The sequence below is a fragment of the Ceratotherium simum genome, chromosome 16 (genome assembly GCF_057802395.1).
Source record: "Ceratotherium simum simum isolate JZ-2026a chromosome 16, ASM5780239v1, whole genome shotgun sequence".
NCBI lineage: Eukaryota > Metazoa > Chordata > Mammalia > Perissodactyla > Rhinocerotidae > Ceratotherium > Ceratotherium simum.
Window position 1 is genome coordinate 11,327,865 of NC_141915.1, and position 24,205 is coordinate 11,352,069.

General features: G+C 52.4%; 3 protein-coding genes and 1 long non-coding RNA gene across 11 annotated transcripts in view; 1 reads left to right on the forward strand and 3 right to left on the reverse strand.

Moving 5' to 3' along the window:
* Positions 1 to 4,128: 4,128 nt before the first annotated feature.
* Positions 4,129 to 7,092, reverse strand: BACC1 (BPTF associated chromatin complex component 1). Of its 4 annotated transcripts, none has more exons than XM_014789603.2 (6): positions 6,844 to 7,092; positions 6,565 to 6,659; positions 5,838 to 5,939; positions 4,957 to 5,147; positions 4,639 to 4,743; positions 4,129 to 4,391 (listed from the first exon to the last, which is right to left on the reverse strand). In XM_014789603.2, the coding sequence occupies exons 1-6, from the start codon at positions 6,862 to 6,864 to the stop codon at positions 4,387 to 4,389; spliced, it is 519 nt and encodes a 172-aa protein (XP_014645089.1). In that variant the 5' UTR covers positions 6,865 to 7,092; the 3' UTR covers positions 4,129 to 4,386. The 4 variants fall into 4 exon arrangements, with proteins under 4 accessions (XP_014645089.1, XP_004433236.1, XP_014645090.1 ...); XM_004433179.2 differs by having other exon boundaries at positions 4,129 to 4,395; XM_014789604.2 differs by lacking the exon at positions 5,838 to 5,939 and having other exon boundaries at positions 4,129 to 4,395.
* Positions 7,093 to 7,175: 83 nt separating this feature from the next.
* Positions 7,176 to 8,889, reverse strand: RNASEK (ribonuclease K). Its single transcript, XM_004433181.3, has 3 exons — positions 8,691 to 8,889; positions 7,928 to 8,004; positions 7,176 to 7,517 (listed from the first exon to the last, which is right to left on the reverse strand). The coding sequence occupies exons 1-3, from the start codon at positions 8,766 to 8,768 to the stop codon at positions 7,376 to 7,378; spliced, it is 297 nt and encodes a 98-aa protein (XP_004433238.1). The 5' UTR covers positions 8,769 to 8,889; the 3' UTR covers positions 7,176 to 7,375.
* A 2-nt stretch (positions 8,890 to 8,891) lies between these two features.
* Positions 8,892 to 24,205, forward strand: part of LOC106802266 (uncharacterized) — an 85,284-nt gene continuing 69,970 nt past the window's right edge. For both annotated transcript variants that reach the window (XR_015554641.1, XR_015554642.1), the window contains exons 1-2: positions 8,892 to 9,255; positions 11,394 to 11,474. This is a non-coding gene — a long non-coding RNA (uncharacterized LOC106802266). The remainder of the gene's footprint in view (positions 9,256 to 11,393; positions 11,475 to 24,205) is intronic.
* ALOX12 (arachidonate 12-lipoxygenase, 12S type) lies at positions 9,698 to 22,801 on the reverse strand. 4 transcript variants are annotated; one of them, XM_014789605.2, is made up of 14 exons: positions 22,569 to 22,801; positions 21,740 to 21,941; positions 20,541 to 20,622; positions 20,319 to 20,441; positions 20,099 to 20,202; positions 19,701 to 19,861; positions 18,346 to 18,489; positions 17,315 to 17,524; positions 14,720 to 14,806; positions 14,333 to 14,502; positions 13,702 to 13,823; positions 11,700 to 11,800; positions 11,407 to 11,460; positions 9,698 to 11,284 (listed from the first exon to the last, which is right to left on the reverse strand). In XM_014789605.2, the coding sequence occupies exons 1-14, from the start codon at positions 22,701 to 22,703 to the stop codon at positions 11,105 to 11,107; spliced, it is 1,875 nt and encodes a 624-aa protein (XP_014645091.1). In that variant the 5' UTR covers positions 22,704 to 22,801; the 3' UTR covers positions 9,698 to 11,104. The 4 variants fall into 4 exon arrangements, with proteins under 4 accessions (XP_014645091.1, XP_087296676.1, XP_087296674.1 ...); XM_087440548.1 differs by having other exon boundaries at positions 9,699 to 11,284; positions 11,407 to 11,577; positions 13,702 to 13,787; XM_004433182.3 differs by having other exon boundaries at positions 9,699 to 11,284; positions 11,407 to 11,577; positions 22,569 to 22,800.

Below are 24,205 nucleotides of genomic sequence, written 5' to 3' on the forward strand. Positions count from 1 at the left end.
AAGGGCTGAGTCCAGCTGCAAAGCAGGACTTGCATTTGGGCTCAGGAGAGTCTACAGTTGCCAGGAATGACTGACCATTATCCATGGAGCTGCATACCCAGGCCTGGGGCCCTCCCTTTCAGATTTGAGGGTGTCTTTATTTGGGGGCACTAAAGAACTGCTGAGAAACTGGGAATTGGGGACCAATGGAGATTCAGGATGATGAGGTGGCTTTTGCACGTGAGGGTTACTTTGGTCTCTGCCCAGTTTGGAGGTGGGAGTTAGACCAGAGGCTCCCTTTGGTATCAGGATGGAGTTGATTTTGTGTTATCTGGTCAACTGCGGGGTGCATGTTTATCATGGGGTGTTGAGTTGGTTTGATCGCTCTGGGTTCTGGGGGCGGCATTCAGGCTTGAGGGCCAATGGAGCTGATTTTGAAGCCACATTAATTCTGAGGATTCTGATACCGACAGCTTGGAGGTTGTCATCTTGGAATATCAGGAGAAGGAGGGAGTGTTCTTTGGGAGGTGGGTAAGAGTTTTGTTTTGGGGATTCATAGTCATTGGTGTCTATGGACAATCTGATTTCAAGTACAGCAGTCATGCTGATTTTGGGGTGCAGTCTGTTTTGGGGTATCATATCAGCTTCAAGGCTCAGATTAGATTTTGGGGGACATGAAATTCAATTTGGAGTTTTTTATTAGCTTGAGGTGGAACATAATAGGAACTTGGGAGCAAGTTTGAAGGCCTTCTGTGATTGTGGGTCCTTGAGGGGGAGCAAAGCTTTATATTTGAATGTTGTGGAAACTTACTTTGAGGGGGGGATACGCCTGTGTATGCAGAGATAGCCAAGAAGCTTTTTCCAGGGAGAGAAACAAGGGAGGGCCCAGGGGACTAAAGTTTTGGGGTATCCTTATTTTGGGGTGTTTCATCACTCTTTGGGTACATTTGGTGAAGCTGATAGATGGATCATGAGATTGATTTGGGGGTTCATCTCATTTGGAGCACAATGCTGGTTTGGAGTCCTTTGCTTATAGCTCCCTCTCACCCCAGATTCTAGAAATCTCTTTAGTGAACCCCCAAATATACCTGAGATTTGAAGGCAGAAATTTGGAAAGGGAGTGCATCTCCTCTTATTTCTATGTGGCCTGGATAGATCTGAGGGAGAAAAGGTGGTTTCAGATTCAGAACCCCAATTTCTTAAGTGAACATGCCTCAGTTTGGGGAAGGTGGGAGAAAATGGGGTGTCTTGTGGTAAAGTGGACACCCCTGACTAGGGCAGTACTGTTGGAACTGTGGCAAGGAGAGGTGGTGGTGGGGTACAAGGAGGTGATTCTCATACCCTGATTTTCTAGGATAAGAGCCCCAAACAGAAAGCAGACAGAGGACTGGGAGTGTGGGTGAGTTGGGGGGAGGGGTTCCCCACGGCAGCAGGGGCTAGGGGGTAAGCCAGGCCAGCTCTGCACGCCTGGGTCCCTGCTCTCTTCGGCTCTCCTCCCCTCTCTCCCTCCCACCGCCCACCCCCCCAACCCAAGGAAAAAAAACTGCCTGTGCAACAGCAATGGCAGATTCCAATCCTCCAGGCTTTCCTAAACCACCACCGAGACCAGCCAGGGGGGAGGGGAAGAGAGGATCGTGCTTTCCTGCTTCCCTAAGACTGGGGCTATGAGCTTGACCTCCTGGCCCCTAGCCCTTCGAGGAGTGCCCCCCGGTCTGGAAGCCAGGTGTCCTGGACCCTAGCCCCCGAGCGGGGGGGCCTGGAGAAACGGGGAGGAGGAAGGAGGGAGTGACTTCCAAAATTGGCATCGGGACAGAGCAGGGCTGGCGGGAGGCAGGTGAAAGACGGAATTTTCCTGAAAAAACGGGGGTATCTGAGGACCCCAAATTTGGGGAGCTAGTCCAGGACCGTCCTGCCAACATCCCAGATTTTTTTGGGATTTTTTGGAGCCCCCGGGGCCCCTCTAGATGGGGTGAGGAATGTAGTGTTGGGGGAATCTGACTGGGGCATTGCAGCTGCCTCTCCCGCCGAGTTGGAGACGGATGGGCTGGGACGGGTTTGGGGGGGGGGTGTCCCCAATTCTGACTGGGAGTGGAGGAGCCCCCTCCTGAGCTCTCTTGTGGGGGTCCTCCCTCCCTAGAGCACTCCCCACTCCCTGAGCCAGCGAGAGGAAGGAGGCCAGCGATGCGACTGGGGCGGCTCCTTTCTCCTGCACCCCAAATGTGAGGGATGCACCCCAAATTTTGATCCCTTCAAAATAGGGGACCAGGATCTCAGGGGAGAGTAGCTGAGGTAAGTGGGGAGGAAAGTGTCCCCTGTTTTCAGGAGAGACGTGGCGGTTGGGGGGGAGGTTTGGAGGTGCGTGCTGGGGTGGGGTTGTGCTTTGTCAGTCTTGGAACTGGGGGGATGACTGGAGAGGCTTTCTCTTATGCCCCTAAACTGCAGTCCCTCAGATGGAAACCAAAGACTGAGACCAGAGGGCCCCCAACATCCCCAGCCGTTAGTATAGTGTTTGATTTCTGTTTCACCCCCACAAAGGCTCTGCCGAGGATGGGAGCTGGGGGCAGCTGTTCAGTTTGGGGGCTACGGAGGGTGGAGTGAGGAGCAGGAGGCCTTGGCAGGATTTGATGTAGGACAGATAGGGGTCTCAAGGAAGGGGGTCCGACATTCCCCGGGGCCTAAAAAGACTGCTTACACCACCATCTTAGATCTTTTTGATTGCTAAGAGTTTTGGGGGGTGTGTCGGAAGGGGGGGTGGGATGCGAGGTAGGAAGATAACTTTTGGGTTTTAGAAGATATTATTTTGATTTGCGGAAGGGATTTTGGCCCTTGGATTTTGCTTTCTGGAGGGCGCTTTTTAAAAATCAAGTCCTGGACAGGAGGAAAAGGCTGAGGGAAGGCCTAGGGTGGGGGTGGGGAGAGACATGTTTGTCTCAGCTTAAACGTGGCTTTCTGGGGTGGGCCCGCCTTCCTGGGCCTGGTGGATGGGCTGATGGGGGTTGTTGCGGAGGGTGGGACTTGGGTCCTGGGGGGCCGTGGGAAGTGGGAACAGTCCTGGGGGTTGAATACCTGGCCCCCAGGTCCAGATGGCCCTCCTCCTGGTCCCTGTTGCTCCCCTTTCCCCCTGGCCTCCATTTCCTGCCTTTGGCCTCCATTTTGTGGCAGGCCCAGGGCCCAGGGCGACTTCCGGCCCCCCTCTCCCAACCATGTTCCGGCCCCACCACCTCTGGACTGCCAACTCCCAACCCTGCTGGCCTTGGCCTTCTGTCTCTCCTTGCTTTCTCTGGGGTTCTGACCCAGGGAGGGGAGGAACAGACACAGGAAGCCTTGGGTCCCTGCCCTCGCTGAGTCGGGAGGCAGTTCCTTGGTCCCCCACAGTCATTCCCTATTTCCTCATTTCCTCCGCCTCTGACCCCACCCTAGGGATCCCCTGAGCTGAGCTCCTAGAGGGAAGATGGTTCCAGTCTTACTACACTTCGAGCTCACCCCTTAGGCCTCTCTCCCTCCAGTTGCCTGCTCAGCTCCTAGCCCTGGTCTCTTGTTTTCCCCAACCCTTCTTGGGGCCATGTTTGCCTTTTAAGCCTTCTCTATCTCCCTGCTCTTGGTGATGGGGGTCTTCACAGCACTGTCTTGTGCTCCCTTCCTCTCAACCCACCCCAGTCCTGCTCCCGCCCCAGCAGCACACTGTGGTTTGTACGGCACTGTGGCCACGTCCAAACCACACTGTGGTGTTAGAGCGAGGGTGGGGGAGGCACCGCTGAGGCTTGGCCCAGGGAGGCCACCCTGGAGAAGCGACACAAAAAACATCTGGGGCCTTCTTGCGAGGTTGGGGGGAGGGGGTGGGAGGGAGGTTTGAAAGCACTGGAAACAGCCCCTCTAAAATCCCCAGGGTAGTCGCAGGAATACTGACTGCCAGAGACCTTGGGAGTAAGTTCTGCCTCCAGAGAGCAAAGTGGAGTCTTTGTTGCCCACACCCAGCTCCCCTGGCTCTAGCAGCACAGAAATATTGGCACTGGGAAGAGAGTCTGCCAATATTGGCTGTGCTGCTCCAGGCAGGGTGGTGAGAGCTGCCAGGAGGGGCTGAGCCCCTGGGGGCTAAGGAGAGAGGGAACCGCCCCTTGCACTCCAATAAGTTAGGATGAAGGCACCAAGCTGAGAGGGAAATCTTTATTGTTTTCTGTATAAAAGTGTCCATCCGACGGAGGTCAAAGGGGTTGGGGGCAGATGCTTATACAGGAACAGCAAGGTGGGCAGCCCCAGCAGCCTTTCGACCCTCTGTCATGCAGGCCTTGCTCAGAGTCCCAGGTGATCCACAGGTCCAAGATGAACAGTGAGAGGGGTAAGAGGTGGAAGGTCAGCGAGAGAGCAGAGGAGGATCAGCAGAGGTCATGAGAAGGCCAGAATCCAGGGTCAGGCTGTCTGGAACAGGAAGTAAAATGGGCGAGATGGAGCGACCCCCAAGTATGCTTCCAAGACAACTCCCACCTCCCCAAAGCACCCAGCTCGTTACTGACCCAATCCCCTGCACTATGTATGAGAGAACCTTCTCTTCCAAAGCCCCCGTACAAGGGGGGAGGCTCCTGCTGAGACCCTCCCCTACCGTCCAAGTGAGTGCTTCCTCCCCCACCCCTTCAGCTGGTGTGGGAGGAGGAGGACTCCTACCCTGGTCGAAGTTGAGTTTCTTGGCTGGAGGAGTTTCTCCTAGCCCTTCAATATCCACCAGGTCACTGTTGGCGTCGGAGTCGTTCAGAGCACTGAGTGTCACATCTGGGAGGGGGGCATAAGCTAGGTTCTAGGTTCCCTGACTGCCCCCCAGGCTTTCCAAAGCTTCGCGCTCCCCCTCCCTTCCCGACTCGAGCCACTCTCTGGGAACCTTCACTGGGAGAGGAAGAGAGATTTGTCCTTTGACCCAAGCCCAATTCTCTCACTGAAGCTCAGATGGAAGCTTTAACCCCTAGGGAGCAACTCCACAGGCCTCACCAGCCTTCTGTTTCTTTATGGGGGGACCCCCGGCCTCAGGGACACTGGAGCTGCTTGGTGGAGGGGCAGCTGAAGGAGGCGACAAGACACCAGATGCCACCTTCTTGGGCCCTTTCTTAGGCGACTCAGCTGGAAGGGGGATGCCAGAGTCTTCATATACCTTGCGCTTCACGGTGGCCTTTATCTGAGCCCTGAGGAGAAGAGAAAGCAGGTTAGGAAGGGAGTCATCAGAGATACTGAGGGAAGAAGGGAGGGGAGGGGCAGGGGTAATGTGCTATCCTGAAGGAATACTGAGGAGCCCCTTCATAAGAAGCCAGGTTAGAGACCCAACTCTTTGGCAGGGTTCTCATTTTCCTGAAGCTTTGCACTCACTGAGGCCAGATGGAGTGTGAAGAGTGGAGGCCCTGAACTAAGTAGTGGAAAAGGCCCATCTCCTAATTCTCTTCTAGGAGAGATGTGTGGATGTGGAAGGCTACGAGGTAAGCCTTGGTGATCTACAGGTAGATTGAGACTTAATAGTAGATCCTGATCAACTAATTCAGAATCACAATATCCCTGGAAACACTGCAGTAGAGTCTCAAAAGAGCTGTATAAATAACCTGTATAAATCACCAGGGAACTACCATTACCAAATTCAATTGTTGGGTATCTAAGGCAACCTAAAACCAAATTCTTGGAAGGTCCTATTACCATAGCGTTTTAGTAACTTCTGGCCAATTGTGACAATTCTTTTATTCTTTTGGTCCTCAAGGGGATGCTAACAAAACTAGCAACAAAGTAGGAAAAGACGTTGAGCTGGGACTTCTGAGGAAAACGGAACAACGGGTATGGAGGAAGAAAGCTGCCCACCCTCCCTTTTCTGCCAGCCAACCCTCCCTCACACTGTCCGTTCCTTGATGATACAGCTGATGTGATTAAGATCGTCCCCAAATCGCTTCACAGCAGCCCTCAGCATCTCTATCTCCGTCTCGGTCCACTTGGCACTGTCAGAAGGGGAGAGGGGAATAGCGAAAGTGGGAGGAAGAGGGGTGTGGAGCCAGCTCACCGGCATGCATTCCACAGCAACCAACCTCCTCCCCCCAATCCCTGGGGCCCCTTCCATGAATCCATAAAGAGGTACTCCTTAAAGAAAAAAAAAAAGCTCCTAAGGCCCTGTGGGAACCCCGAGGACCCCAACCACATGATATCGCAACAATATTCCCACCTTAGGAAAAAGCCTCTGCCCCATCAGCGTGAAACAGCTGCTGTAAACAGCCCACTGAAACCCATTCAACAAGTAGGGGTCTTAACAAACAGAACCCCTGAACACATTCTGCAGCAGTCTGAGGGAATTTCACATAATTTGGGGTGGGTGGGTCGTGGTGGTGGTCTATAGTCTACCGGTTCGCAGCCGAGTAGAGCTGTGAAATGAGTCGGGGTTATGAGCCTCAGTCTGTGGTTTTATCTGTCATTCATTCATTCATTCAACAATCATTTATTAACACCTATTCTGCGCTGTCAGGCACAAAGGGAAACTAACATCTGTCCCTGCCCTAGAGAGTGTCCGTGTCTGTGATCGAGTCCAAGCATCCACTCTGCGGGTCCACGTCCCAGCCCGCGCTCACGTACCCCGCGGGGGAAGAGTCGGCCACGGGATGCAGTTGCATCGTCAGCTCTCCGAGCTTCGTGAAAGCGGCGCCCGCCGCGGAGAAGATCTCTCCGACCTGGGGGCGGGGCAGCATTACGGGGGGCCGGCGCACAGCCCCGCGCCAGCCCGCCCGGAGCCCCTAGCCCCACCCCAGCTCGGCTCCCGCCCGCTCCCCGCCCCAGGCGGAAGAGTCGGGAGCCAACTGGGGGGTCCGCCCTCCCGTGGCCGCCAGGGAGCGCTGTCCGCGAGGGAGGTCGAACCTTTGTGGACGCTGACGTCATGGCTCCGCACGCCTCCTCACGGAGACGCCGCCGCTACCGCTGCCGCCGCCACGGAGCTGGGACCTCGGAGAGCCGGGAGACCGCACCGCTCCGGCCCCCGAGCAGGAAGTCCCGCCCCTTCCTGCAGCTGATTGGCTCGGACCCCCGCCTCAGCAGCTGCAGTTACTTAGGCCGCCTCGGCGGAGAGTGGACGACGCCGCCTCACTTCCGGCGCTGCTGCACTCCGCTTCCGTCGAGGGGTCGGGACTGCCTATCTGGCGGCCGATCTCAAGCCCCCATGCCTACCCCCCAGCCAAGCACAGACACCAGTCTTAAGAGAGCAGTTTCTGTTTATTGTGGTACGGGACAAGGCGAGGGGGCCAAAGGGACGGGGAACGGCCAGCCCCAGCCTCTCTCCACCGGGGCCGGGGGCCAGGGAAACCCCGTCCCGCAGAGGGCGCCAGAATGGGGGATCAGGGGGGAGAGTTTTTAAATAGAGGAGTGGGCTGGAGAGGGGAAACGCGACGGTGCGCTAGCGCACCATGTATTCCTTGCGCTTATTGAGCCGAACTTGGCAGAAAGAGAAGCCTCCGAGGAGGAGGTAAAGGCCCGCGGCGATGAAACAGTTGTAGCTGACTTGCTCATACAGGCTGTATATGTTCTGGGGGCCACGCCTAGGGGTGGGGATTAGGCAGAGAAGTGTCAGAAACATTAATAGCAGCCAACACTTACTACGTGCCAGGTACCGTTCTAAGCGCTTTTACGTATACTATCTTACTCAGTCTTCTTCATAACCCTATGGGGTGAGTTCTCTTATAGCATCCACTTTGTCGAGTTGGACGGAGGCACAGAGAAGTCAAGTAAAATACCTAAAGCCACACCTGAAGTGGTGGGTTTAGGATGGCCGCTGAGGTCTGACTCCCAAGACCGGTCCTAACTGTAGGCCAAAGAGAGCAGCTTTCCGCACGCTAGCCTCCGGGTCCCAAGCATCCAGCCTCCTGCAATTCCCCGCCCAAAATTCTGACCACAGGCTCAGCCACCTCCCACCTGCACTCAGCCCCGCCTCTCCCACCTGACTACTTACTCAAAATCTTTCTCGGTGAAGGGAACGTCCTCTATTAGTACAGCGGAATGGACATTGAAAAAGATTCCAAGCATTATCTGAAAAAAGGGAATTAGGTAAATTGTCGAACTCAGGCACCTAACTTGGTTACTCCCTAAACTCCTCCCACTTTTAATGTTGCCACAACACCTGGGTTTGGGAATTACCAGAATGAGCTGGGATTAAGGGTGGTTGTTGCTAGATTCGGACTCAGTCACCCGGAATAGGGCGTGGGGTGGTGACATAAAGACGACTTGGCTGGGGCAAGGGCAGAAATAAGGAGCAACCCAGATTATCCTCGTCTCCATAGGCGTCATTATCACGGGACAGAGCGGAAGGAGTCAGGGGGAATCGGCACTTCATACTATTTCTTCCTGGAGTGGGACGGGTAGAGTCCTGGGGAAACTCGGCCCTGGCCACCCATTTTGGGAACAAGCGCTCCCTTTCCCCACTGCCCTCCATTCACTCAAGCATTTCTCAAGAGCCCAGCTTTTCCTCTTACCTTGAAAGATCTCCAAATTTACCAGCGCAGGCTCCCATTCTAAGCTTCAGCTATCCCCACCCCCCCGCCCCACTCCAGTTCCCCATTTCTCAATCTCAGTTCTGTCTCGTTTCCCAGCGGCTAATCAACAACCCCCTCTAGCCTGCCTGCAGCTTTCTAAGGCCTGGATTCATCTAGCTTTCCAGCCCTCCAACCCCGGGGGCCCTGAGGCCCTCTCCGGTTCTCGCCGGGCAGTCCCCTCACCAACATGATCACTCCCCAGGCGCTGAGAACGATGCCGCAGGCCGCCAGCTTGGGCCCACAGCACAGAAGCGACGCCATGAAGAAGGGAGCTGGGGATCGCCTAGATGTGTGCCGAGTGGAAAGGCGGTGAGAGGACTCCCAGAGGCGACCGGGAAAAGCGAGCTGGCCTAGGGGGCTCGCGCGGCGGAGGACAGAGAGCGCGGAGGGCGGCCGAGGGGGCGTGGCCTCCGGACCCAACCATCGTGCCGGGGGGGCGCTAGGCGGAGAACGCTGAGCGCCTCCGGCTCCTCCCGGGACTTCGGCGGGAAGAGGCTGTGCCTGAAGTCTGAAGAAGCCCCTCGGAATCCATTATTGACCTGTGTAGATGGGGTGCGAGTGGTGCAGGAGCAAGGGCCTCCGGTTTCTTGGCTCCCCCCTCTCCATGTTGGAATGAGAGGAGCCGGCGTGTCACGTGACCAAGTTTGGCAAGTCACGTGACGAGGTGCTAGCCGCAGCTGGGCCTCGGGAAAGAGTCAGCTCTGGCGGCGCTGCTGGTAACCTTGGCGGTGGGCGCTTAGGAGCAGAGGTTTGGAACTGATTTTTCCTTCGGATACCTTAGTTTCGGGTGCTAGCGTGTGATGAGAAAATAGTTAGGCATGGAGATTTACACCAAGAGAGAACGCCTCTATCTCTTTTCTACTCATCCCTACCTTTTAAAATAGATATTCTGACACAGTAAAAGGAGACAGGAGCCCCTTCTCGAGGACAGGCGTGCTGTTGTGGCTAAAACGCTTTAACATTGCTGAGGGGTCTTGGCATTGGAAATAATTAAAGTTTTGTTACCAAACATGGAATACTGGATGCCAGATCCAGGTAAAATACGGGCATTAGGAAAAGTCCAGGGAAAGCGGACTCAATGAGCAAGTTGTGAAAGTGAGTGGTCCTGCTAAATGTACTGGAGAAAGGAATGTCACTTTGCTTCCCTACTGTAAAGTAAGGAAACTGACTATAGGTTGTTTGAATAAGGAAGGGTACAAGATTTTAAAAGTACCAATAGATCATCCTTTCCAAAGAAAAAGTTTGTATACTTCATTGGCAAGAGACAGATTTGTAATAATTATTCAGGAAAATAGGAGTGTTTGAAGAACACAATTTTGCACTGAATTTGTACCCATTCTAGTGAGGACAGTGATCACAGCATAATTGAGAGGGATCATTTGGATCCCAAAGCCCCAGAACCAGGCAAACGCTGTCAGTGGTTAGCATAACTTTGCGGTATTTTCCCATTTATTTTGTTTATATTGTTCTCAAAAGGGTTGTGAAAGAGAACTTGGAACCTGGGAAACAGAGACCCCAGGGTACTAAAGGGGCTGGGAAAGGGGCCTTGAGACATGAATTTCACGTCTTTGTTGTTTGAGACTGTCTAGGGAAGGAAGCCATTTTGGGGCAAAGGTTTTTATTCTGCCCTAGGAGCACCATTCTTATTCAAGGACTTTTGGAGTAGGTGTTTAAATAGGAGGAATAGGGGTGGAGGGAAAGTTGCCAAAGAACAGAGTCAGGAATTTTTAAGTTGGCCACCAAGCATGAAGTCTAGCTCCTGGGAAAGGAGAATTAGTTGAGGTAGTTGATTTTTCCGAGAAATCTTCTGCACCCTCCCTGAGAGCATTCTTTGGATGTTTTGCAAGTAGGGTCAGTGTCCCAGGCTAGTGCAGGGGACCCTTGTGCAGGTACTGCCACAGAAGGCCAGATGCAGCCCGCAGCCTGTGCATGTCCCTCTAGCAAAGCACAGGGATTTTTGCATTTTTAAATGGTTGACTAAACCAAAAGAAGAATATTTTGTGACACGTGAAGTTCCTATTTCACTGTCCATAAATAAAGTTTTATTGGAACACAGTCACATTCTTTTACATATTGTCTGTGGCTGCTTTTGTGCTACAACAGGAGAGTTGAGTACCTATAGATGTGACAGGGACTGTGTGGCCTACAATGCCTAAGATATTTATTATCTGGCCCTTTTTTGTGTGTGTGAGAGGAAGATCAGCCCTGAGTTAACATCCATGCCAATCCTCCTCTTTTTGCTGAGGAAGACTGGCCCTGGGCTAACATCTTTGCCCCTCTTCCTCCACTTTATATGGGACGCCACCATAGCATGGCTTGACAAGCGGTGCCTTGGTGCGCACCCAGGATCTGAACCCAGGCCGCCAGCAGCGGAGCGCAGGCACTTAACCGCTGCGCCACGGGGCTGGCCTCTATCTGGCCCTTTACAGAAAAGGTTTGCTGCCTCCCTTGGGCTAGTGGGATACCGATGTAGGGGATTTAGTTGGGGGAGGAAATAGAGCCTTAGCAGCAGAGACTTAGGAAGCCATGAAATTCAAGGTGGAGATGTCAGTCCTAGAGCTGATCTGAAAGTCTTCCAGGTGGGGGCACCTTAGAGCTCAGATAGTGACACTGTTCTCTATGTGGCTGGGCTTCAGGTATTCATAGGGCAGGTCAAGTTGCTCATTCCGGGCTGTAATCTCCCTTTCCAAGTTTTCCAAATCTGTTTGGAATTGGTTTAGTACAGCCTTGGCCTTGGGACCTGAAAAATACTTTTCTTTGTGATGCCCCAGAGGCACCTAAGAAAGAACAAAGGATGAGTCAGTTTCTAGTCGGAAGGCAGAAGCCACAAGAGCCTAGCCCCTCAGTCTGATGTCTCCCTTCCAACTGTCATTTCCCTTTCCCCAGAGTCCTCTCTTACCATGTCTGGCTGGCGGCGACCCAGATGCCATGTGATGGTCATTTGAAGACAGGCCTGTCGGACATCAGGTAGTGAGCCCATCACTGTGGCCATTGTCACATCTTCCTTGGTGGTGGGTGGGGGCATCCGCATTGTACATGGGGCATTAGGGACCCAGGCATACCAGTCCAGCTGGGGGAAGAAACTGCAACCCTAGGATCCTGGTACGTAGGGTTTGAACCCCCATCTCTCCCTTGGGCATCCCAAGGTCCAGACACTTGCCTTCTGGGACCCGGGCTTTCAGCCATCCATACCTGGCCCTGGTTGATGGCTGCATGCTGGGCAGTACATGTGAAGACACACATGGTAAGGAAATGGCAGAGCTGATTCTGGGACTGGAAGGAGACAGGGAAACCTGGGCAGGGAAGGAACAAGATTTTGAGGTTACAGCACGAGAGGAGAGAAATAAAGGCTGATGTCTTGGGCTGTCTATATTTTGGAATTGAGGGGTGTTGGTTCATTTATTTAAAATATTTGTATAGACATGGGTTTCAATTCAGGCTCAGGCCATATAGTTTGGTTACCTTAGGCCAATCACTTAATCTCTCTGAACCTCAATTTCTTCACCTGTAACATGTAGATGATACCTACCTTATAAATGAGATAATGTATTGAAATCACCTGGTATGTAACAAGTGCTCAATAAATAATTATTATTGTTATTATGGAAGTGTGGGGGGGCGGCTGAAAAGCTCTGGGTGATCAGATATCCTCTGCCTCAAAAAGTGGTTAAGAATTTAGGGAGCTTCCTCCTATTCCCAGACAGGGAATTAGAATTGTCTAAGTAATAAGGTAAGGAATAAGAGAAGTCATGGATTTATAGTGTCACAGCCAAGAGAGGCTTTCCACAAAGGTTTTCCCGGGCCACTCATTTTACAGTGGAGGTGGGGGCTCAGAGACCCAATAATCTTATCAGTTAAGTGGAACAAATATAATCACTTCCCTTTTATAGATTAAAAAAAAAAAATCAAAGACCAGAGAGATTAAACTGCGTGTCAGGATTGAGTAGTTGGGAAAAGGCAGAGGCTGACCTTGAACTCGGGTTCCTGACTGCTAATCTGAGGCTGTTTTTAATTTCAGCACATTTCCTCTAAAAGGTCTGTTGGGAAAATTAGGCAAAGGTGAGCCATGAGAACTGAGGGAGAGTGGAGGAAGAGAATGAGAGGCAGTTAGTGGAGATGAAAGTTAACGTGAATATTTTCATTTTCCAAATGTGGATACTGGTTGGGGAAAAGATGGCCAGGAAGAGGAGGAAGGGTCTTTTGGGGGCATGTGAAGCCTAAAGGACAGTGCTGAGACGTAGTAGAGCAAGTTTGGTCCTGGAAGGGTGGGGATAGTGCAGCCACAGATTCCCCAGGGAGAGGCTCCCTCCAGAGAGCACGGGTTGGTTTATTGCTCGCTGCATCCCCAGGCTTTCCAGGGAATGGCTCTCCAGCCTCCCCAGGCTTCCTCTACAAACGTCTGTAGTTGCCCCACAGAGGCAGAGATGTTGGTGTGAAGAGGGGCAGGGACTGAAGGTCGATGTGAAGCAGTCCAGGCTGGCCCATGTGTGTTAGAGAGGGGAGGATGAATCTAGGAAGAGCTCAAGAAAGGCTCTTTCTTCCCCAGAGTTTGAAATGTGGTAGAGGGTGCTAAAGATAGAGGCTAGATCCTAACAGGGGTGAGAGGCTGGATTAGCCAAAGAAACGTGAGCCCCAAGGGGCAGGGCACTGTGTTTGGGTTTGAGCCAAAGCATGGACTGTATTGGGTTTGTACCTAGAATGACCTTGCACTGTGGAAGTGTGCAATATGCCTGGACCATCTGTGTGTGCTGGATAGTAGCAGGCAGGAGGAGAAAGGAGGGAAAACAGAGTGGGTCATCATGGGCTTTGGTGGAAAAATCTTCCCGTTTATATCCTCAGGTAGGAAAACATACAACTGTGAAGAGAATGTGAACCCCTGCAGGGCCTGGGCAGATCTCTCACTTCTGTGGTTCTGGCCTTACTGGATTCCATGCTGTGGCGGGTTTGGGGCTTCTGTGACTTGGAATGTGGGGTGATAGTAGAGGTTGATGGCCAGGGTCTCTGAGGAGGACAATCTTGGGTATCTAGAAGTGTCCTGAGTCTTAGGAGGTGGGAGTGGGATTCAGATGCTTCGTGTGTGGCTGCAGAGGGGGTTGCGATGAGGGAATGGGGTCCGGAACTCAGAAGGGCAGCGCTGAGAAGGGGCTCTGGGCAGAGTGTCTGAGGACCTCCTGTCTCTGGGGAGGGATTTTACCTCGGTCCTGGGCCTGGCACAGCCCCACCTCAGTGATCTCCCGACACCAGGCCTGCAGCTCAGGGTCCCCTCTCACGATGTCATCCCTGTGGTAGAAGAGGTGGACGATCCCCTCCACGTACCTGCCCAGAGGAGAAGGGAGGGGAGCTCCTTGAGGGTAGAAGGCTCCAGCCTCTGACCTCTGCTCCTTTTCTGTGGCCTCTGCCCAGCTGCTTCTACTATTTCTGGGGACAGATCTTACAAGACTTGCCTTTTGGGACCTTCCCCAGCTCTTTCTACACACTAGTGTAGAAAGGAATGAAATGTGGGTCATTAGTTCTAGGAATTCCCTACACGTGGTTGCTAGCCTTTCCTCCTGACAAAAAGCCTGATTTGTCCAGATCCCTCAGTCTCCCACTCCCCAGCTTTCCCAGCCTAGGCTGTCTACCCCTCTATTCCACTTTCCTCCTTTTCAGACCCTGCCCGCTGACTCCACCCTCCCCCTCATCTCCCCAGGATTGGGTCCTCTGCTCCTCCTATCTGGATCTTCTTGTTTTCATGTGTTTCTTTTGCTTCATGCTGACCTCAGGTCAGAGCCCCACTCTCCCTCTCCCTGATGCCCCTCCATTTCTCAGCTCCCCCTCTCACCCACCGGGCAATGATCTGCCAGAGCCGTAAAGCATCGTGGGCATAGAGAGCACTTGGGATTCTCAGCAGGCCCCGGTTAGCCAGATCATCAGGAGGACAGAGGGAGCAGTAGGTCAGCTGAGCCATGGCCCGACGGACCAACTGCACATGGCCCCCTCCACCTGTGCTCACTGCCTGGGACAAGAGAGATGAGAGGCTTTGAGGGAGAAGATAGAGCATAGTATATAAGGAGTCAGATGTGGGGTTTTCACATTTAAAGACATGGGTATAAAGGGACAGGCTTATGATTTTAAGGGTCAGGACATTCACACAGGTTGGTCTGAGATCTTGAAAGTGACAGATCGTAGAGAGTTGGATGATTAGGCAGCCCCACGCCCCATTTCCTCCTTACCTTATCAAATATACCACCTTCTGAAATGAGTTGGGTCCGTGCCCGGGTGTTGATTTCCATGGTGTAGCGGATGTGTGGGATCAGGAGCTGGGATGGAGATTGGAAGGGGGTGGTTTATGGAGGACATGCTTGGGTCCTTCCTTGTAGGGAGTGCCACCCAGCAGGGTGGCCTGCTCTCCTCTTGATGCTTTCCTCCCTGCTGCTGCCTTCACAGGCTGGTCTCCTTCTGCTTCTGTGATCACTCCCTCTCATGCTCTTTACTCCCCTGTGATTCAGGCCTGGAGCCAGACTGAGCTGGGTTTCAGTCTACACTTCACTACTCACTGTGATACTCATCCAGGGTAGTGGACCCTCTAAGTGTTAATCTGTCTCATCTCCTATCTAGCAACTCATCTGTCAATAGAGTGATAATAGGGTCTCATCTCAGAAGTCTGTGGTGATGCTTAACTGAGTGATATATGTATTTAGTACACACAGAAGCTGTTATCATTTATCTTTATTATTTCCACCTTGAGTGTAGGTGTCCTTTAAGAATCAGCTCCTTTTGATTTTCTTTTATACTTCTATTGTTTACATCCTCATAGCTTAAATTAGCCCCTATACTCATTATCAAAGCCACACCTCCATCCTCTGGTTGCTTCACTGTTGGGCTTTTTGTCAGTTGGAATTAGTCAGAATTAGAGGAGCCATATTGAGCTACCTGCTTAAGCAGCAGAGGGGCTGTCGTCAAATCTGCCCCCACCCCTAATTAGGCAGTTAGGCCCCCTCTACTTTTAATAACTTTTTAAAAAATAGCTTTTCCTTAGCTATTACAAAAGGCCATCTGATCCTCACATGCATTTCTTTTCATCTCAGACTATTTTGTCTTCATTTCCACCCAGTTTGTATGCAGGTTTCATGCAGTGTTGCTGTTTATCTGAGTTGGTGATGCTGGACACAGGGAATGACCTGAGTGATACCTGTGGTGTCAAGATGTCAAAGCAGCTCACATTGGTTTGACATTTCTCAGAAAATTTATGAAAGATGCTGAGTGTCACAGAAAGCCCAAAGTCCACACGAGGAGAGAAGATACCTGAGGACAAACAATCCCTAATAATAGTCATAATAATTGCGAGAACTAATGTTTTTTGCAGCTTTTAGCCTGTGTCACACTGTTGTGTTATGTCGTTTTATCCTTGTCAACCCCACGATGGAGATCCTGTTATCCCCATTTAGAGATGAGGACAGCGAGCACACATCTGGTAAGGACTGAGGCTAGGATTCAGGATTCTGACTCCGGCAGTCTGAATCCAGAGTCTGCACACGTAGCCTTGGTGACATTTGCAGGCTTAGCCTTCCTGGGCGTCCTGATAACAACTCAGCTGTTTGCCATGGGATGAAGTTGTTATGGTGAGTGGAGATAGAGGACTGAACTAGTCAAGTGTGAATAGAGGCTTAACCTATTCAAGATGAGCAGAAGATGGTGATGTAGGAGCACCATGAAATCAGTCAAATCCAAGATTCTGTTAATCACACTGGTTTCCATCTTGCCAATGTTACCCCAGACTCAAAGAGGCCACAGCGACTACTGGCCAGGCTTGAGGGGTCAGGGTGGAGACCCCCCAGCTGAAACACAGTTCAGTTGTTCTCCTTACCAGCTACTCACTTGCATATCTTGCCAACATTTCAAACTCCTTGTACTTAAAACTGAACACCTTATCTTTGCTTCCAAACTGGCTTGGTCTGACTTTCGTGTTCCTGACAGTTACTCTGGTTCATAAGCTTGTATCAGTTTTGTCCCTCCTCTCCCATGTTCCCTACATGTAAGATGTCATCAAGATTCTGAGAACATTTCTAAGCAAGCACAAGTCATCTTGCTGCCTTCTGCCTAGCAACAGATTCTGGATTCACTTTTTAATAAAATTACAGTATTTCTAGGTCGGTACAATCCACCCACCCAGTGGGCTCCTAGGTGTTGCAGAAGCTTAGACCGCTGACCTTTCTCTCTCCAGTCTTGTACCCAGGCCTGCTGCAGCTACTGTTTCCTCCCCTCGCCACGTCTTTGTTTTCCTTTTTGTTCCCGTCACCACCTTGCCAATGCATGTCTTTTTCCACCTCTCTCCTGCAAGTATAAGTAGCCTGCTGGGGTGCTCTCCTTGCCTACTTAGCAGCCTTCTCAGTTTGGGTGGAACATTCTCCATCAATACTGTAGTGTTTATAGGCTGTCTCTTTTGATTTCAAATTCTAGTTCCAGATATTGTTCTGTGGTTGGTTCTTATATGCATCACTTGTCTTCCTGGCTCAATAGTAAATCTCCTAAGGCAGGAAACCAGGCTTTTGTTCTACTAACCATATTCCAGCCATACTCCAGGCCCATTGCTAGATTGTCAGATCTCTGAGAATTTCAGAGGGTTCCTTTAATAATATGTCCCAAAGAAACGTTAAGTGACTTGACTTAATTAAAATATGTCTCAAAGATATTGATACAGTCTTCCTTCTCTCCTCTTTCTTTCACAAATTGCTATAAGTATTTTCTGATGCAATATCACTTGATATTGGGCAGTTTCCTCTCTCTGGCATCTGAATGAGATGGGACAGGGCGGGTAGAGGATGTACCTTGAAGACAGGGTGCAGCCCTGGGAGGCACCTCATGGTGGCAACAGCGATGACTTCAGCCACCAGATGAGTGTTCAGCAAATGATATTGGAGCTGGTGCAGTTGGAAATCTGAATTTCGGACCCAGGACTTTGCCAGGAGCCAGGCAAGTGGAGGATCTGAGGGCAGGAACAGTGGTGGGGTGGGGGAGCTGGGGTTGGGAGGCTGGATCTGGGAAAAATAAATTAAGCATTTATTGAACTCCCAATTTGTATATGACATTATGGTCAGCATCCTTGGGGAAACAGAGATGAGTAAGATTATTGCCTTCCAGGAGAGTATCATCTAGGAGGAGGAATGAGGACCCTTCCACCTGCCTCTCACTAGCTGTGGTGCTGTGCGAGTGCCATAATGGTTGGGTTGAATGCAGGAGGGTCAGAAGCAGGGAATCCAGTAAGGAGATCCTAACAGTGGTTTGAGAGAAAAGTGATGGGGTCTGAGTTAGGGTAGGGGAAGGGGAAGCTGAATGTGTGATATAATTGACAGTACTTGTTAACTGACTGTTGAGAACTGTGGGAGAAAAGATATTTAAGAGATGATATGTATTCAGAGTCAGAGGCTACTGAGAGAGATTAAATAGTGATTCTCAAAGTGTGTTCCCAAACTAGCAACATCGGCATCACTTTGGAACTTGTTAGAAATGCAGATTCTCAGTCCCACCCCAGATCTACTGAATCAGCAAGTCTGGTGGTAGGACCCAGCAACCTGTGTTTTAATAAGCCCTTCAGGTGACTCTGATACACACTAAAGTTTGAGAGCACGGGGTACAGGATGCGAACTCCAAAAGGTCATTATGACTCTTGAACAAGTACTTCCAGTTGGGTGAGTTCAGGGGAAACCAGGCTGCAGGCAAATAAAGAGTGACATGAGGACAGACCTCACTGCGTGAGGATGGAGTTTGGGAGCCAAGAACCAGGGGGCTGGGTCCCTGGGAGCAGAGGTTGGGGTGAACAGAGAACAGTGTTGGGAGGGGGGTGCCCAGGGTGCCTCACCTGGATGACCATGGGTAGCAGCTTCCCATTGGGTTCCATCTTCAGCATGATGAGGGGGGCAGCCAGGTACTGCTTCTCGCCTCGGATCACGTTGGCTGGAATTCCATCCAAAAGGATGAAGTCAGCCTCAAACAGGGAACCGTTCTGGGGAAAGGAGGAATGTATCCATCATTAGAGTTCAAAGTCTACCCCCAGAGGGCCAGCACAAAGGGGGAAGACATTTAAAGACCTTTATCTAGTTTCTTGCCGTCATCCTGTATCAGAACCAGAGTCCTACTGGCAGAACCAGAGCATCTAGTCTAATTCCTGTTATTTTAAATAAGTGAAGAAACAGCCTAGTGAGGGTAGATGTCTTGTGCAGGGATGTGTGGTAGCAGATCTGGATTTAGAACCAGGGCTGCTCAGTCCAGTTTGCATTACAGGCATTCTAAGCTGTCCTCTTGTCAAGACGGCATGGCCTGTTCCCCGTCATCCCTCAGTGGTCTTCTGCCTGTGGTCCCTTCCTGCTCCCTCCAAATGCTCGTTCGCTCCCTGTCCAAATCTCACCTTCTCTGCCAAGTAATCCACAGAGGTTCTCCTAACTACCACTGCCACTGCATCCAGCATGCACACGCACATGTTTATACCCCACCTTGCTCATCCTCCTCATATCCAGCTCATCTCTTCCAAACCCAGCTTTCCTCCTCCAGGAAACCTCCACAATTCTCCCCACCTGATGGCATATTCTTCACCTTTCTCCTTGCCCAGAAACACTGGTGTTGGGAGCACTGACAGGGACTGTTATTGTCTCTGCTAGCATCGCTGGCCCTATCTGTGCCCTGGGAATCCATCCTGTTTCCCCTTCCATGGAAGCTCCTTGTAGTTTTCCCTACATACTTCATCATCTCTAGGTTTTTTTTGTGTGTGTGTGAGGAAGATCAGCCCTGAGCTAACATCCATGCTAATCCTCCTCTTTTTGCTAAGGAAGACAGGCTCTGAGCTAACATCTATTGCCAATCCTCCTCCTTTTTTTTTTTCCCCAAAGCCCCAGTAGATAGTTGTATGTCATAGTTGCTATATGTATGTCCTTCTAGTTGCTATATGTGGGACACAGCCTCAGCATGGCCAGAGAAGCAGTGCGTCAGTGTGTGCCCGGGATCCGAACCCTGGGCGCCAGTAGCGGAGCACGCGCACTTAACCGCTAAGCCACAGGGCCGGCCCCCATCTCTAGGTTTTTCCACACAGGACTCTGCACCAAAGGACAGTGGGTTACCACAGCCTCCCTTCCCCTGACTCGTCTTTGACCCCTCCCCTTCACTGCTTCTCCTCCCGACACTGCCAAGGAGAGAACAATGGAGGGCAGCGGGAGGATGTACCTGGAGTTCTTTCTCCAACTGGGCCTGAAGCTCCTCCATCCCCTTGGGCAGCACTAGCCGGGAGGGCACAGAGGTAGAGCGTCTCAGCAGCATGGGGTTGGCGCCATTGAGGAACTGGTAGCCAAAAAACTCATCATCCTGCCAGTACTGGTGAACCTTCTCTGTGGGGTAGGAGTGAAGTGTAGGAAATTTACCACAGCCCAGATACGCCTCTCTTCAGGCCCTACCCCAGTGACCCTGTATCTAGCCCCTGGCTTTTCTTTCTTGAGGCCCCTGTGAGATGATCAGGTACAATAAGGTCTCATTTGGCAAGGAGTTATGGGGGACTGTGGAGTGTGAAGGTCAGGGCATCAGAAGGGGTCATCAAGGGATTATAGAGACCTGGGGGAACCACTGACCAGCCAGAGTGCTCTTCTGGCCCCAGAAGATCTGATCAAAATCCTCTAGGCGATTCCAGGAGCTCAGGAAGGTATAAACACGTTTGAGGACCATCTCCAGAGCCCTAGGACAGGAGTTGAGGCATAAACCCATTTGCTGATCCCTCAGGCCCTGACCATTTACCACCATTCTTGGATCTCCCAGCCCTTTTTCCACTCTGAGCTCCAGGCTTTTTCTCACCCTGCCTTCATTGTCCACTCGAAGTCCCGTCTCTTCTCCTCGTGGAATCTCATATTTGGAGGTAGATCATCCTTACACCCCGCAGCTATTGTCAGGGGTAACCCTTCCTTCCAGGTGGCCCAGCTAGGAGATGGGGACAAGGCTTCAGGGAGGGTGTCCAGGTCAGTGGTCAGGGGGCAGGGCCAGAGAAGGGAGGTACAGTTGGGGTGGGTTGGTGGTCACCGATATATCTGTTGTCTTTCCTTCAGTTCCTTCTCTCGATGTTTCTGGAACATGTCCAATGCATTGTCTCCTGCCAGGCGGGCTAGGAAGACATTAAGACGATTGGCCACAGTTTTGTGTGGTCCTGTGCTCTCCCTGCTTGTCCTCATCTTCCCTTTCGTAGTCAGTCCATTTGTGTTCAGTCATGCTCTGTTGCTTTTATCTCTGGCTATGCCTCACTTGATTGGTTCCCCAGACACATTTATCCCATCTTTGCCAACTTTCCACTCCTGGTTGCACTTACCTCAGCCCTCATTGCTTGCCTTCAGACAGAAATCTCATGTTTGCCACCCTGTCTCATCCCTTAACTCATCTTTCCCTACCTGATCCTATTTCATCAATATCTGTGCTTGGATAAATCACCTTAATTAAGGTGATAAAATCTTAGGCACCCATGTGCCCACACCTGTTTTCTATTATGTATTGCTTTGGTTAATTTCACGTCTTGACCCTCACCTGCCACACCTTCAGCTGTCCTCAAAAACCATTGAGGAACAGCTGTGTTTGCTTTCTTTGCCTGATTTCATCTTTCTTAGACTTAACCATCATAGTCTATATTTTTGTTCCTGCTCTTATCTTTTACTTACCTGTCTCAAAGTCATATATGTCATATTTCCATCCTTACTGTCCTTGCCCTCATTTGTCTCTGTATTCATCTCTCATTTCCCACAGTAGCAAATTCTGTATGCCGTCCTCATTCATCCCCACCCCCTGCCATGTGATCCCTGTCTCTCACAGTGGTCTTCCTTGTTTTTCTAACTTTTCAGCTCTCCAAGGTTATATCGTTTCTTCTCTTAGCTGTCTTCTCTCAGGGGTCACCCGCCATCTCCCATGCCATGTGCTACCCTGGTCCCTTCCCTGTCACATAGAGGTCTCCTTTCCACTTTTACTTTGCTCTTCAGTTTTCTATCATTGCTGCAACTCCTATTCCCTGTTCTCACCTTCTTGGAAGAGGAAACTTTCAGATCACTTCTCTGTGCCCGCCTAGTCTATGTATAACTTCAGGACTTCATAAATTTTTTGCTCCGTTTCAAGCACCCTGAATTTTCCACCCTTAACCTGCTGAGCAGCCAGTTTTTCTAGTCTCTTCTGACCTTCCTCATCCCCCGCCCCCGTAGTTCCTGAGGCCCTACCCCCTCTCCCCCGACACTGCCCCTCACCGGTGCCCTCGGGCAGGCTCAGCACGCCCTCGCCCTGCACCCAGCGGTAACACGGGAAGGCGGCCTCCGCGCAGGCTCCCGGGCCCTGCACCGTGATGCGGTCGCAGAACCACGCGTCGTCCACCAGGGAGTGGTGTTTGCGCAACTTCACGAACTGCAGTGGCCCCAAGTCCTCCGCAACGTCGTGATCAAACTCCTCGTCCTGCGGAGGCCACAACCCGGCGGGACTTAGTAGCAGGGACCGGGAGAGGCCGTTTTGTCGGGGGTTGGGGCTGGGGTTGGGGGGGTCAAAGGCGGGGTGGGGCCGAAGAGAGGCGGGGACCTTTGTGGAGTCTCCGTTGACAAGGCCTCCAACGACAGCATCCCCTCGTTCCCTCCTCCCGACACCTGCGCGGTGGGCCTCGGACGCCCGATCGCCGGGAGGACAAGGGAGCGCGGGGCGTGGCCCGCAGTGTCTGGAATTGATGACTGAGCATCATCACCCGCATCGGTCCGTTTACTGAGCTCTCACTGCGCCCGCGCTCTCCCGGGAGCTTCACGTTCGACCACTGACCCTACATGGATCCTATAGTGCCACTGGCTCTGGGGTCATTTGGGGAAGGAGTTGGAGGCTGCGAGGACCAGAGTCGGGAAGGGAGAAGGGTTTGAGACCAGCCTGGCCCTGCGTCCCGACCCTCTTCCCGCTCCTGACGCCGGAGTCCCAACTCCCTGGAAGTCCCAGCCGGCGCGGTCGCGCTGTCACTGGCCCCCGGCCTCCCGCGTCCGGGCCGCCCTCCCGCCGCGAGCCCAGCCCGGGCCAGGGTCGGGGTCCCCGCTCCCGTCCGCTGACCTGGCCCCGCGCCGGCTGCAGCTGCAGCTCCAGCTCCGCCTCCCCGCGCGCCCCGACCAGCCACAGCTGCACGCGGTTGTGCGACCCGGAGAAGAGCGAGGCCCCGGTGGCCACGCGGATGCGGTAGCGGCCCATGGCGGCCCCCGGTAGCTTAGGTGAAGGGGAGCCGCGTCCTGCGCGCTTCTCGGGACCGCCCAGGGCCGCCGGCGGGTGTCGAGGTGCCTTAGGGCGAGTTCCCGGCCTTTAAAGATGGGTCTGCGTCCCCGCCCTCCTCACAACTTTCAGGCGCTCCCTCCCAAGTCTCCGCCCCAGACTAGCCCGAACCTGCGAGCCGTAGAGCAGGCTGTGGGGAAGGGCCGTGCCTCCCCGTCCGAGCGTAGCTGCGGGAAGATTAAAGGGACCCTGGCCTGGGCGAGGCCGGCGGGATGGATGCGCCGGGCTGCTCTGGACCTCCCGGGGAGGCGGGGGGGGCCAGGCGCCTCCGGCTTGGAGGCAGCAAGGGTGAGGACACTTCCCGAGGTCTTCAGGCCTTTTGGAGAGCTAGGAGGAAGAGGAGGTGAGTCGGTCTTCCCAACCGAGGAGAAAGTCTCCGCTTTTCTGGGCTGGGACCTGGGGAAGGCCGTCGGCCGACTTGTAGAAGGCGGGCCTGGGAGGCTGCGCTGGGCTCCGGTGGATGTCCTGCTGCTAGTCGCGGTATGGCCCAGTAAGTCCTTCAGCTCCTGATTTCTACGAATTTGAGCCCAGCCCTTAAAAAAATGACCAGGAGTTCCCCAGGCTGCGGAGAACCTGGAAAAGTAACAGCTCAAAGACTTGCTCCCCCACTCTCCCTGAACCGGGTTTCACACATACGGGCATTAGGACCCTAGTACCCCAGAAACCGAGAGAGGCCTAAATGAGGCAGGGCAGTGAAAGCCTCCTTTTGTCTAGCCTTTATAGTGGGTGCAGAAAATGTCAAGGACTCAGGTGTTCCCGTGCAGTGTGGAGTCACGTGGGGACCCAGCATACATGGGCATTCCCCATGAACTTTGTCCTTTCCAGGTGAGCACAGCCCCTTCCTCTTCAGTATGTTCCAGGTTAATTTTTATTTGGCCTCATCTCACTGACCTTGGTGCCTGCTTCCCCTACCAGAATTCAGTTTTCTCCTAAAAAATTATATGCAAACAGCTTTTATTAGGCATGAAGTTCTACTTCTTTCCTCTTCTCTCTCGTCCTTATCCCTCTCTCCCTCCTCCCCACCCCCAAGCTATTTCCTTCAAGGCTCTCAGGGCAGGAAACCAGGGAACAGCAGTGAGGCCAGTGCTGGTTAGGGACTTGGTGAGCATTGGAAGGATGATTCAGGGCTCAGGCTTTGTCACCCACCCAGGAGTCAGTTGAAGCCTCCTGCAGGTCCCCGTCCAGATCTTGATCCAGATCATTATAAGCCTTTGGTTCACAGTGTCTGTGTCTGGTGGCCTGGGCTGGGGCAGGGCAAAGTAAATCTGCTTTCTTGAGCCAGAGCCTCAAAAATGACCTGGCCTGTTGGTTATTGGTGGGGATAAGAGGGGTTCAAGACCTGCCTTCCAACCTCCAAACCTCACGGAAGTGTCTGGTCCTTACTTGGTGCCATTCCCCTATTTTCTAGACCCACTCCTACCTAC